Genomic DNA, 14,377 nt, shown 5'->3' with positions numbered 1-14,377 from the left:
GTATAAAGCAAGAATTTTATTATTTATGCAGAGAAAAAAATTGGGATAAAAAATGTATGATCAATGTTGGTCAAAAATGTTACAATTCGATTATAGTTTATTTGATGCAAAATAGGAAATCTCTATAGATATTCGTAATTCTTTATGTTTTTATATAACATTGAACTGTATTGAATCCGTTCGAAGAGCAGAAATTTACTATATGTGATATAATATTGCGGTTCCATATAAAACGTAAAAAATTTTTTTTCCAAGATTCAATAGTTGGGGTGATTCGTCGAGGTGTCACATAAGGTACAATTCTCCAGAACTTCTATATATTATGTACTTTATGAAATAAACAATCACAACACAAATACTCCAATATCATATGATTGCGTATGTTATTTTCTATTGAAAATATATTTTCTAATCTTTTTATACTGAAAACAGCAGAAATAATGCATATGTATGTGATTGATAAATGATAAATGCACATGAGAGATAACTTTTAATATCATAGAACTGGTAGACTAGTGTTAAGCAAATCAGACCGCGATGCGAAAGACCGTACGTTCGAATCCCATCGTGCTGTTTTCGTCTTATTTTTTTTTTACTAATCAAGATGAGAAGTGATTCGATATCAATAAGCAGATCACTACAAAAGATGTTACTTTTTTCTAAGAGGCGTGGAACAGTTTTTTTAAATAAAGTTCAATAGTTGGAATGATTTTTTGTGGTGTCACATAAATGTACAATACTCAAAACTTCTATATATCATGTACTTTATGAAATAAAAAATGACATCACAAATCCTTTTCTATCATATCACGGAAAATGGTTTTTTTTATTAAAAAAAATATCCCATTATTCATCGTTGCCTGATATATCAAATAAATTAGGACGTAAACTGTGTTATGAATGTTGTTTGAGAACGTAACAAGTCGATCATAGTCTATTTCATGCGCCATAGAGGATCGTGGTAGATACTGGGGATTCCTTATGCCTTATATCATATTTTTCTGTTTTTGTTTAGAAAAATTCAACAGTCTGATTTTTTTTGATGTCACATAAATGTACAATTCTTTTAAACTTTCTAATACCATGTACTTAAAAAATACACAATAGCAACACGAATACTGAGCTATTATACGATTACAAACTTTTTTTATCTGTTGAATAGATATCTTCTTATATGTAAAGTACAAATGATGCATACGTAATTTATTGATGGATTATGAACCTATGATAGAATAATATTTTATCCTGAAGTATCTTTGGATAACTGATAAATCGTTCAGACTATGGAGCGACAGATTATTGATTTAAATCTTACCATAATGTTTTTCGGTTTTGTCTCAATTTTTCTTCAAATTAAAACGAGAAATAGAATCTTTCGGATAAACAACGAATGTTAACGGAGTCGATCATTTTCTTTGTCATTATATTATAGCCATTTCATTCAATATTAAATCATTTATAGGGATTTTTGTGAAGTTGCCTAAAAGCCTAATTTGTAAAAACTTTTAAACATTATGTTAGTTATGAATTCTACATTAACAACTTCGATAATAACCTCTAAGATCATATCCCATAGTCGTCTGGTCTTAGAAGTCATTTATCCTGTCTAATGTTTTCGATTTGCTGATAGTCATAATCTCGTTCATTCTTTCAGATATAGTTGAATAACCGATAAATGATTGCGATAGTTAAGGAAAAAGAATAATTGTTTTTTATCCTGCCTATTTCGTCCAACAAATCTTGGAAACTTGCTAAAAAAAAATTTCATTCTTGTCACATAAATGTACAAAGCATAAAAAATAGTTGACGTCTTAATTTGTTCATTTCTGTGACGTTACACAAATGCCCAATTCCTATGTTTTACATTTATGTGACGTCACATAAATGTAGTAAAGTCACATAAATGTATAAAGCATAAAATTTTTTGCAACAGAAATGCACAATTCACGTACATATATATATATATATATATATGTATATATACTTCTACTGTTATTCAAGAGGAACGCTTCAACTTCATAGCTATAGATATTATATCAACGTTACTATGTCAGTAACACGGATGATTTGGTGATGTGAACTTACAAGTTTGTCCCCTACTAAAAATTGCTCCAACGCGCCTGAAGAAGTTTTCACTTCAAAAAGAAGTGAAATCCGCACAAAACAGGCATCTAGGAATGCCTGTAAAAACTGGCGCCAAGTCCACATTCAAGTAAAATTAGTATAAATGGAAAAAAGGTAAGATCAAAAAAACATGTGAAATCAAGTAAAACGCCAAGTTAGCTGCGTCTTTTTTCATAATTTTTTCGAACTAGCAATGTACTATTGACTTATAAAATTTCAGTTAATTTTGAAGTACAAAAAAAAAAATCTTCAAAACCAAAAAACTATGGAACTTGGCCCAATTTTTTAAATTCTTTCAACAGTTCCATATATTATAGTTCGTACATAAGAACATTTGAAACTGAATTGGGCAGACTTTAAAGACAAAATTGGGCCAAGTTCCATAGTTTTTTGGTTTTGAAGATTTTTTTTTTTGTACTTCAAAATTAACTGAAATTTTATAAGTCAATAGTACATTGCTAGTTCGAAAAAATTATGAAAAAAGACGCAGCTAACTTGGCGTTTTACTTGATTTCACATGTTTTTTTGATCTTACCTTTTTTCCATTTATACTAATTTTACTTGAATGTGGACTTGGCGCCAGTTTTTACAGGCATTCCTAGATGCCTGTTTTGTGCGGATTGTATTATATAAGCAGTATATACATACATACAATCTTATGTTAATTAACATTTATATTTTTTAACAAAATTGAAAAAAAAATTAGTCTTTGATGAAATTCTCACCTTAATGTGAATGCAGAATAATGTTTATGCTTCTAGCTTTAAAGCCAGGATATTAACTGTTATTTATTAATTAGCTTAAATATTTTCAAAATTTCATGCTTCTATAAAATCTTAACAGTCACGCCAAGTTTTTGGTTGTTATGTTCATTGTGTCATTAAACGTACTAAATTTCTTTTCAAAAAAAAAACCGAAGAAAATAATTTACTTAAAATATTGTTGATTCTTAGATTGAAATAATTAACGTCTAATGATTTTAGGACTTTTTCTAATTTCATCAATGTCGAGCGCACATTTTTGTACAACCCAGAAGGAGGGGGCTGTTTTTGATGAGATTATTTATCCACTGTGAATTTCGACAAAGAAGTTCTTGGATACTATTATTTGTTGATCTTTGAGCAACTTTGATTAATCTTTTAGAAACATTAGGCCAATTTTGTGAAAAATTATCCTTGAAACGATAAACAATAAAATTTAGCATTAAAATCAGACTCCGGTAAGGTATTACCATTCACTAATTGAAGACACTGATAATTGTTATAAAAATCATCAAATGGTTTCTGAAGGATTTTTCAATCTTAAATTTCGCGACTCATTCCATTTTTTTAGAACTTCATCCCAAGGACCATTATTATATTTTAACCAAATTATATTAGATTCATTGCTGATATCAGTTTTCATTTCTTTGGCTAATTTATTAAGCAAAAAAACAAATTAATTCTTTGACGCATTAAAAGTATCATTTAGTTAATTCATACCTTTTTCAAAACCTTTTTTTGATAATATTCCAATTTTTCTCCAGAAGTTTCTTTGATTAATAAATTTATCATATAAAGTCCTACCAATTTTTAATGAAGTACCAGGTTTTGGTCAGTATCGTCTGAAACACATAGAATAGCTCTCTTGTGGGAAAAGTATAACAATATCTGTTGTCCACGAGTCATAAGTTGAACTCGGTATACTACAAAAAATAATGTTTTTTGAAATATATCATTATACACGTAAAGTACGGAAAAATTGAATCTCAAGTAATAACAATTATTACAGGACCTTTGATCAGGGTTTTTGTATTTTAATTCACTATTAATGAAAATGTCGCTAATATGATAACGTAAAATAATTTCATACGTTTTATAAGCTACTAAAATATCGCTCCCTTTTGGATCATTCAGTAAAGCATTTTTAAAATTAGTTTTGAAGGAAAGCAACCTTGGTTCTAATATTGGATCATCAAAAATTTCATCAGTAGGAAAATTTCATCAGTAGGATGAAGAGATGGAGTTCTACTCATAGGCTAGTAGCGCTGCAATTTTATTAGTAAATTTAACCTCCCTAATAATTTTTTAGCATAATATTGAAAAATTTCATCGTTTATTTTTCTTTTTTTTATATGTCTTACATTAATTATTGTCAATTAAACACTTTCACTCGAAATTTTTTTCAGATTTTGTTAAGGCTGGGCTGAAGTCAGAAAGTTTCCCGGAGTTGACTTTACGCCCTCGCGTTGTGCGGCAAAAGGCCGAAGCTTAACATCAATTGAAATTGAGTAGGTAACAATGAAATGGTTCGAAAAATGATAATTTTCAGGGATGCCCTACAAAAAGGGAGCCTTAGGGCACCAAGAAATTTACAAATTTCAGAATAATCTGTTTCGAGCAAAACAGAGCACAGAATATATCTATCTATCTCCGTCTTATTTTTCAGAGAGCAAATGAAAATATGCTGGCTCTGTAGTCAGAAGATTCGACATTTATTTTACCGAATGGTGTTCGATTCCAATTGCGGCAAAATTTTTTTTTTATTTAAATTGCATGTAATTGCAATTCTATCATGCCAAAAATGAGTTTTAAATTTCAATTTTTATGTAAAATTATTTTTCAATTAATCGATGACAAATGAGACAATATTTGAACAGGGCCATTAACCTTTTTTTGTACAAATACATTGATAATAGCCTTTTTTAACAACTTATTAACAATAAAAAATAGTTTAAACAATCCGCGGCGAGTTCCGACACTTCGCCGGCAAGCTTTACTCCCACACTCTGTGCCTAAGCCTGCAGCTTATAATTTTCAAGCATCTATAATATTATTGGAACCATAATAGCTCAGTGGTTTGAGCACCAATCTTTCATTTTGCTGGGCAGGGTTCGATCCCAGTCATAGGCAATTTTTTTTTCTTTTTTTTGCTTAAGTGACTTTATATACTTATAAATTAATTCATATATTTTATTAAATTATTCTTCCAATTAATGACGGAAAACAAGTTGTTTTTCTGAAAATAAGCTAAGGCTGAGGAACGAGTTACTATGAATTCTCTTTTTTCGAAAGTGTTGTCTTTAAAAGACAATAGGAATTGATTTTGAACTTATATAAACAACCAATTATTGTATTTATATAAAATTTTAATAAAAAAAAAAGGAAAAAAAAATTGGCTATGACTGGGATCGAACCCTAATCGGTAAAATGAAAGCTTGGTGTTCTACTCACAGAGCTAACACATCATCTCTGACATTACGTTTATGTTTATAAATTGTATAATGCAGGCTTGAGTACGAAGGGTAGGGATAGAGTTTGCCGGCGAAGTGCCGGAAATCCCCGTGGATTATTTCAACTACTTCTAAATATTTCTAAATTGCTTAAAAAAAAGCTACGTTTATATAGCTATAGTAAAAAAAGTGTTTATAACCCTGTTCATATGTTTTCCGACTCGGCGTCGATAAATTACATAAATAATTGAGAAAAAAAAATCAAATCGTTGTAAACAATTACTTTTGGCATGTTAATATTATAATTTTTAATAAAAAAGAAAAAAAAAACTTTATCATGACTGGAATCGAACCCTGCCTAGCAAAATAAAAGACCGATGCTGCAACCACTGAGCTATTATGGTTCCAATACGCTTATATATGCTTATATATGCTTAAAAATTCTAAGCTGCAGGCTTGGGCACAGAGAGTAGGGGTAGAGCTTGCCGGGAAAGTGCCGAAACTGGCCACAGATTGTTTAAACTACTTTTCAATGTTAATAATAATATGATTAACTTTTTTATAACATAACATTGTTAATACATGTAAAGATGTATAAGTTGTTAAACACAGGCTATTATCAATGTATTTATACAAAAAAAAAGTTTATGGCTCTGTTCAAATATTTTCCGACTTAGCGTCAATAAATTCAATGAGTAAAGAGGAAAAAAAATCAAATCGTTATAATGGATTAATTATGGCATGTCAATATTATAATTACAGCTAATCTAACGAATAAAGTAGAAAAAAAAGTGATTATGACTGGGATCGAACCCTGCCCGGCAAAATAGAACTCTGACGCTCTAACCACATGGCCAGCATAATCTCGATATTGAGTTTATGTGCATTTGTTTTTACACTACATGCTTGGATACGCCGACTTGGAATTGAGCTTCCTTATTAACATTTATACCTAATAAAAATGATAATAATGGATGAATATATGTATTTGAAGTTATTCGCAGGTATTATATTAATTAATGTTAAATGAGTATCATCATTATCATTTATTCTAACTGCAACAGTCATCAAAGTATAAGGCATTGTAAAGTGATACACTATGTTTACATCACATACATATATTACCCGTACACACTTATACACAAATTACTCACCAAAATGCAGGGCACCATCAGTTCTGGATACAGATTGAGCATTTTTTTCAATATGGATGACTGAGGTCATCTGCAAGCATAATGCTGTCACCTATCAGAATTTTTTCAAACTTATTTTCCGGAGAATATCATCTGGAATACAATATTTCTAATTATTCCTAAATTATTCAATTTTATACTATGAATTGATTTTTTTGACATTCAGACAGGTGGCCAGGACTGACGCAAACACGAATTATGGGCGAAAAACGTATAAAAATAGAATAATTAGTGATTTTTCATCTGAAAAATGGCCGTCATCTTGGAATTTAAGCGCGGCAAGTCAATTCATAATTTTTTCATTATTCTTTCTAATTTTTTTAATAAAAATATTCACTATATACAAAAAATTGTTGTTTACACCAGTCCGGCATTAATTCCTCTGTAATTTGGTACCTAATTTTATAGAAATAATAGTAAATTGGCGAAGAAATTAGAAATATCCCGATCCCATGTATTTGGATAGGGGGAATCAGTCGCCTCTCTGACTTCAGCCCAGCCTTAATCTTATACTAAGAAATCGTTTTGAGATCGATTGGAAAGAATTCTGTAATGCCGAAAAATTGGCATGATAACTGTAAAATAGTTATCACGATCTTTTTCATTTTTTGGAATCGAATATCTCTAAAAATAGACGGAAAAAAAGTAAAGTGAGGTGACAGATATCTTCGTTAGACGGTAAAGAACAAAAAATGTCCTATTAAGTATTGTCGATTTCTGCATAACTGCAAAGTTATTAATGAAAATGTGAGGGCTCGAGCAGGCAAAAATTGTTTATAACAAAGAAACTTAATGACGCGTACATTATTTTTGCCTGCAAATGGTTTTTTCAGAATCCTCGTGCAATTTTAGATAAAAATAACTTCAGTTCAAAAAGGGAGGTTGAATTCGCTAATAAAATTGCACCGTTACTGGACTATACTGACATGAATAAAAGAGCGCGAAGCGTGCACATGATGTGTAGAGATGCAGGATGACCATCATCTATGATTATGGTCACAGAACGGTCATACGACCGTCATATGACTGACTATTTCAAATGATCGCCGGTTTTGAAATGCCAATTTACCGTCAGGAATTTTTTGGTCACAAATTTGGTCATCTGCATCTAGCTAGATGAGTTGGACCGTAATTTAAAGTTCGGTCACTTATAACGGAGTGGTCATCAATTTGGTCATCTGTATCTAGCTTGATGGTATAAGACATAATGTACTAAATACTGAAACTTGCGAAACCTTCTGAACAATGTACTGGTTCTTGTTTCTGGTCCGAAGGATGGAGATCATTGCTTCGTACTTGTGATAACTGTAAAAAAATGTATGAAGAACAACAGGTTTCATTTCTGCTTGATCCAGCTGATAGCGTGCAAGCTTATGACGGAGCTGGAAAAGTACAAAGCTCAGAATCTCAATACGGAAAAGGAATAAAGGTACATGCTTTTCTTAATCACGTTCAACAAGTAAATGCTATTGAAGAATATAACAATATGAAAGAAAATTGAAAGAATATCTTCGAAAAAACGACTTGACTGTGCGATAAGAAAATCAACTTATTCATATTCAATACCAATAGTTTGAGAATAATTTATAATTAAAATATCTGTTTTTTAACTTACTTTATTACCAACAGTTGTAAGAATCACATCCTTTCGAAAAACTATTTTTCCGAACAACGAATACCCTTAACAAGACATAATTCATGGAAACATGACATTCAATAAAGTAAGTTATTCGTGATTTTAAATAATCAGGATTCTGTAAAATTTAGTAATCTACATTATTCGTGATAATAGACGTTAGGGATTTCAAATTTTCTAGTCTACAATCTATTCAGGATTTAGAAAAATGCTTAAACAATTACAACTGAAAAATATTCAAAAAATGATAAAATTTACTGACGTGTTAAAAAACGTTCAGAAATAAAAATTTAATCAGTATTTAAAGACGAATATAGTTATCTTATTGCTACTTAGTGTTCAGATAAGTAGGCATGCGATATAACTGGGGAATACGTTAGGAACTTCATTAGCGCATGCCAAGCAACTACTTTCAGAATCAACTGCCTCATCCTATAATATACGCTTGGATGATTGTCGAGGGTCTTATTCCTTATCTAATAAGTTATAATAATGTCAGATTAAATACCATCATAATTATCTTAACTCGGAAAAAATCAATACAGTAAATAATGTTTTCGATTAAGTACTGCAAAATTCGCTATTTAAAATACAGTAAGTCGAATTTATCATAAGTCATTAATTTTCATTCACAGTTTGGTGAACCATTTGGAATTATTATCACTCAAAGGCATTTTTTGAATGCGTTAGAATCTACTCAGCCTTCTTTAACACCAACAGAAGTCGCTCGATTCAATAAAATGTAAGTAAAACTTTTAATGAAAATTTATTCGAATACTAAAGTCTACAACTTTTGTATAAAATATTTTTTTGCATCTATTGCAGTTTTCGCGTAAAATGTAAAAAAACGGCTTTTCGAGCAATCTTACCCCTTTTTTACCCTAACGCTGGGTTCGCAACCCCCTTAAAACTATTCCTAGTCAAAATTAGCATGCTAAAAAATATTTCAGTTAAGTTTGACTGAGGTTGAAAAATTGCCATTTTAGGTCCAACTGGACTGGACTATGGTTTGCCCACTTGATATTACGCTTGCGTATATTATTCTTTATCATTATTAAAATATTATTAAAATTATTAAAACAAAATTTTTTTTATATTTTTTAATACTTAACATACTTGAGAAAAAAATGCCACTTCTGCGAATGTGCTTTTGACTAAACATAAAATCATAACAAACACTTTTTATTGTTGTTAATACAAAATGAGTAATTTTAATGAACATAAGATGTCAAATCGAAAAATACTAAAAAATTAATACGGCATGTTTGCCACGATTTTTCGGATTCAGCTCAAAAGAAAACGGAAAAATACGCAACACTAAAATAAAATTTTTTTTTATACACAAAAAATATCATTTGATTATTTACATCGAAATTCCAGTACGTCGCACTAAAATTTTTTAAAATTTCGAATATTTTTTTTAAATTACTTTATGTAATGAAATGAATAAAATGGTATTTGTTTTCATATTTGTCATATCAAAACAAATGACAAAATTCTTTTTATAACAATATCATTGAATCGAATAAAATATATTATTTTAGGACTACTCTAAGTTCCTCTGATCAATTAAATAGAAAATTCTTTTATTTGACGAAATTATTTTCGCAGTAGATTATTTTAATAAATAATAACATTTTACTGATAATTTATCGCATTCTTATGAAAATATTTCAGTCCAATAAAGGTGCAATTAAATTGGCAAATCTAACCTCCCATTTTGAACCAAGGTTTTTATTACGTTACATAACACAAGGATTCCGAGAAAACCATTCAAAGGCAAAAAAAATGTACGCATCATTGTCTTTCTTTGTTATAAATAATTTTGTTCTCTACAATCTACACATTTTTATTAATAACTTTTCGATATTATCAAAGAGACTAGTAAGTCAAACAGGTGTACTACCGCTGTTGACACACCTCCGCCGTCCCTCTTACGGCCTAAAATCAATTTTATCAAAGAGACTAGTAAGTCAAACAGGGGTACATGGGGGGGGGGAAAGAACCATTTTTTAACATAGTTCTTTTATAAATTCTAAAAATCACGACATTATTTTTACTTGAATTTCATTGGAGCATGACTTGTTGCGATGGTAATTGATCAAATTTATTATACGAAATACACCTGTACAATGAAAAAAGTATTATACAGATGAATAAAAAAAGAAGCAATGGAGTAGGTGAAGCTAGAGGAGGAGTGTTCATAATTTAAATCGTAAATGAGAACATCACTCGTTAATTAAAACGGATATTCCGTTGGAAAATTTGTTTTTATCGTTTATATCGCTCCGAATTATAAATTCCCACCTTCACCCATTTCGTTGCTTCTTTTTTTATTTATCTGTATAATACTTTGTCCATTGAACAGATGTTTTTCATATGATAGATTTTAAAAGAATTAAGAGATTAGAATCGTAGAAATTGAAAAAATTAAATATTTTACTACTGAAAAACTGTTTTCACGTTTGGTTTCCGCAGCCTACATATATAGATATATTCTTGATTAGCATCATCAAAAGGACAACATACTCAATTTTCTACGAAATCGAAAGTGACGGAGTAATACTATATAATTACCAGAAATCGTTTTGAGATCGATAGGAAAGAATTCTATTATACCGACAAATGAGCATGATAGCTATAAAATAGTTAGCACGCACTTTTTCATTTTTTGAGATCGAATATCTTTAAAAATAGGTAAAAAATAAGAAAAAGTGAGATGGCAGAAATTGTCGTTGCACAGTAAAGTATAAAAATGTCCTACAAAATATTGTCGATTTTTAAATATTTAAAAAATTATTGATTAAAATGGGTAGGCTTGAGCAGACAAGAATTGTTTATAACAAAAAAAGACAATGACGCGTACATTTTTTTGTCTGCAAATGGTTTTTTTTAAATTCATGCCTAATCTGTCTATTTATATAAATCTAATGTATTCTTTGGGGACAGGGGACTCATATCCCCCTGATTTTTAAGATTCCCTTCGGCCTTCGGCCGCACGGTTACAGAAAAAAAATAAAAATAGGTCTGAGCACACTTTGTCTGTGCTAACACGACGAACTTCCCATTAGTAATTGTTTATAACAAATTTAAATAGTTGTAATCAATGTTTGTTGAAAACATCCAAATACATGTGATATACACGTTACTTATTTAATAAATACAATTTTTAATTTTTTATAACAAATTCGTATTGTTATAAACAATATGTAATTTTTACGAGTCATATTTCATCATTAATAATATTATTTTGTTGAAAACATCCAAATCCATGTGATATACGCATCAGTTAATTGATAAATACAATTTTCAATTGTTTATAACAAATTCATATTGTTATAAACAATGCGTGATTTTTAAGAGTCATATTTGGTTGTGAACAATAATGTCTAGTCAATATCGACTTAATTTTCAAATCAAATTGTTATTGTTTGGCTTAAAAGTATTTTAAATAGCTAATCTTTTTATTTTTTTTCTTAGTTATTTTGTTATAAAAAAAAACGGCTTCATCGAATTTGTTAAAATTTCTTTCAGATCTTCTTTATAATAATATCTTTCGAATTAATTTTGGTTGAAGTTGATATCTTGATCCGTTCTTAAGATATCGAAAATGAAAAAAATGCTGACGTCCGTACATACATACATACATACGTACACACACATCATTCTAAAAATATGTCAGTATGCTTGCAAATATCTTGAAACGTGGAGATTTAATGAAAATTCAAATTTCACCAATCGACCCAATTACAATAACTTCCTCATGGGAAGTTAATAACCCTGCAAGTACAGCGTATGCAATTACAGTATACTTTTGTCCTCATTCTCACCTTTTTTTTTATAAAAAAAACAAAAATAAATTCATCACAGCGTGGCAACGTCGTGTCCTCAAATAATACCTTGTATATAGACCAGTGACTCAAATAATACGTTGGATACATGATTTTTTTGGGGACTGTCCCTAAACTATACAAATGTCCTCAAATAATACCTTGTACTTAGGAAATGTCCCCAAATGACACTCTGATTAGATTTATACTACTATATAAATTTCTAGTGTCTATCTGTCACACATACTCCTTTTGTTTATAGCGATTGAATTTGTTATAAACAATGGGAGATAAAATCTATGTAATATATTTGAGTTCTTCTAACGTGTACTTTTTTTTCACTAAAATTAAGTTACAAACCATGTAAAATGTATAGAAACCTATTCCTTATGTATGTATCGATTTAATCTGTTATAAACAATTAAAAACGCGATTTATTTGATAAATTTTAGTTTTTCCAACGTAATTATACGCATTACTCGGACAAAGTCGTGGGAATCTACTAATTATACATAAAATGAACCTTGGTTAAAAATAGGAGGTTTGATTTTTTATTACTCCTATTGTTAACTGCACTTTTACTGGACTATTTAGTTTTTCGAATTTGGCCGGTCCATCATTTACACCGCAAATCCAAAATCTCGTCATACATATTTGGAATTCATCTAGATGATATATAACGCTATAAACGAACTATCGTAGCAGTATAGTAATTTTGTCGAAACTTTTTACACACATAACAGTGCGTGAAAAATTCATACACGTTTTATAGTTTGTTAATGGCGTTATATATGGAGAGAATTTTCTCACTAAATGTAAGTTTAAAAATTACAAGTGCACTTTTCAAAATTTAGAAGAAGAAATATTTCTGTTCAACAGTGAATTTTGGGTTATAGTGAGTACCTTTCGAGTTATCCTAAGTAATTCTTTTACTAAGACGCCTTTTAAGTCTCAAGTTTACTTACAAGAGTTTAAAATTTACTATTGAAAAGAAATATTTTTACTTCTTAATTTTCAAACGTCGACTTGTCACTTTTACACTTACATTCAGGACAAAAATTCTCTCTGTGTACGTGTAATACACATTAAATAAATAAGTTCCACACATATGTAAATCATGCCGGATTTGCAGTGTACATAATCGATCAGAGAAAATAAGAATTTTTATGTCAGTATTTGAATTTCGAGTCAGTAACGAAGAAATTAATGAAAATAATTTTGTAATAATTATTTAGGAATGTAAAAATCCTTTTTATTTCATTATATATCGTTCTTAGCAAACACAAGAATATATTCTTCAATTTTTCAGTCAATCATTACCGATGTTTACATATTTAAGTTAACATAACATATTTTTTTTTATTTCATTTCAAATAATATAGTTAATAAATGAAACTGCGACCTTTTTTCAATGAATCGATTGTGATGACAATTTGAAACATTCTATCATCATTTTCATTGATCATTTTTTACTTTTTCTGATGTTTAGATACAAGAAATTTGGCCAAGGTGATAATTTTACTGAAGATATTATAAATAATCCAAAAGCAACACTAGCTTGAATGAGGAAAAATTCCTTCAAGCTTGAAATGGTTTTTTCTTATTGAATGAATTGCGCTACACAGGTAAGAAGATTATGAGGAATAGATTAAGAAACGCAAATCTCATCAAGCTTACCATTAACTCGTATCTGGACTGGACCGAAAAGCAAAAGAAAGAGTCGAAAGGACAGGAAAATTTCTTAGGAAGATAATTTGCTCGAAACGAAGTTTAATTTAAATCGAATTTGACAAAATTTTCTTTAAAAAAAGTAATGAAACAATTTATTGATAAAAAAATGCACAAGAAATGCATAGCATATGTAGAAAAAAAAATTGTGAAATAAAAATTCTGTTTGGAAAACTAACTATTATTGTATATTCTCTTTAGATTGCACAAAATTATAGCTGTAGGTACAAGGTCGTATAAACTATATAATGTAATCCCGATTCCAAAAAAAAACATTCGATTTTGACTTTGAAAAAGGTCAAAAGCAGATTAAAACTAACAATTGTCATGACCTGATTCGAAGCTACATACACAATAATTGATTTAATATCAAGTCTTGCTTCTCAAGTCCAAACCAGGTTTAAAAATTTCCAAAAACTGATTTTGATTTAAATGTATGTCTTTCTTCCCACAAAAATCTACTAATATGTGAATGAGTAACTATGTCAATTGTTTAAGCCAAAAAACATTCGATTTAAATTTAGAACGCAATTGAAAAAAAATATAATAGTAAATTATTTTAATCATGTTGTATATGAATCGTTCAGAAGATCTATCAAATTATCCAATAATTCTAAGAAAAGAGAAATGAATTTTTTCGTCTTCTTCAGAATGG

General features: G+C 29.5%; 1 protein-coding gene across 4 annotated transcripts in view; it reads left to right on the top strand.

Annotated features, from left to right (window-relative positions):
* Nucleotides 1-13,951, top strand: part of Pex1 (peroxin 1) — a 103,326-nt gene extending 89,375 nt beyond the window's left edge. The window contains exons 7-8 of one of the 4 annotated variants that reach the window (XM_035081108.1): nt 8,800-8,906; nt 13,484-13,951. In XM_035081108.1, the coding sequence (XP_034936999.1) occupies nt 8,800-8,906; nt 13,484-13,556 (180 nt within the window). In that variant the 3' untranslated portion in view covers nt 13,557-13,951. Of the gene's footprint in view, nt 1-8,799; nt 8,907-13,483 lie in introns of those variants that run through there. The other 3 variants (XM_035081109.1, XM_035081107.1, XR_004690182.1) reach the window with 3 other exon arrangements.
* Nucleotides 13,952-14,377: the final 426 nt, after the last annotated feature.

The sequence above is a fragment of the Chelonus insularis genome, unplaced genomic scaffold (assembly GCF_013357705.1).
Source record: "Chelonus insularis isolate UGA/USDA-ARS -01 unplaced genomic scaffold, ASM1335770v1 contig_31_pilon, whole genome shotgun sequence".
Lineage (NCBI taxonomy): Eukaryota > Metazoa > Arthropoda > Insecta > Hymenoptera > Braconidae > Chelonus > Chelonus insularis.
The sequence above is the reverse complement of the archived record's forward strand: the minus strand, read 5'-3'. Positions and strand labels throughout refer to the sequence as shown.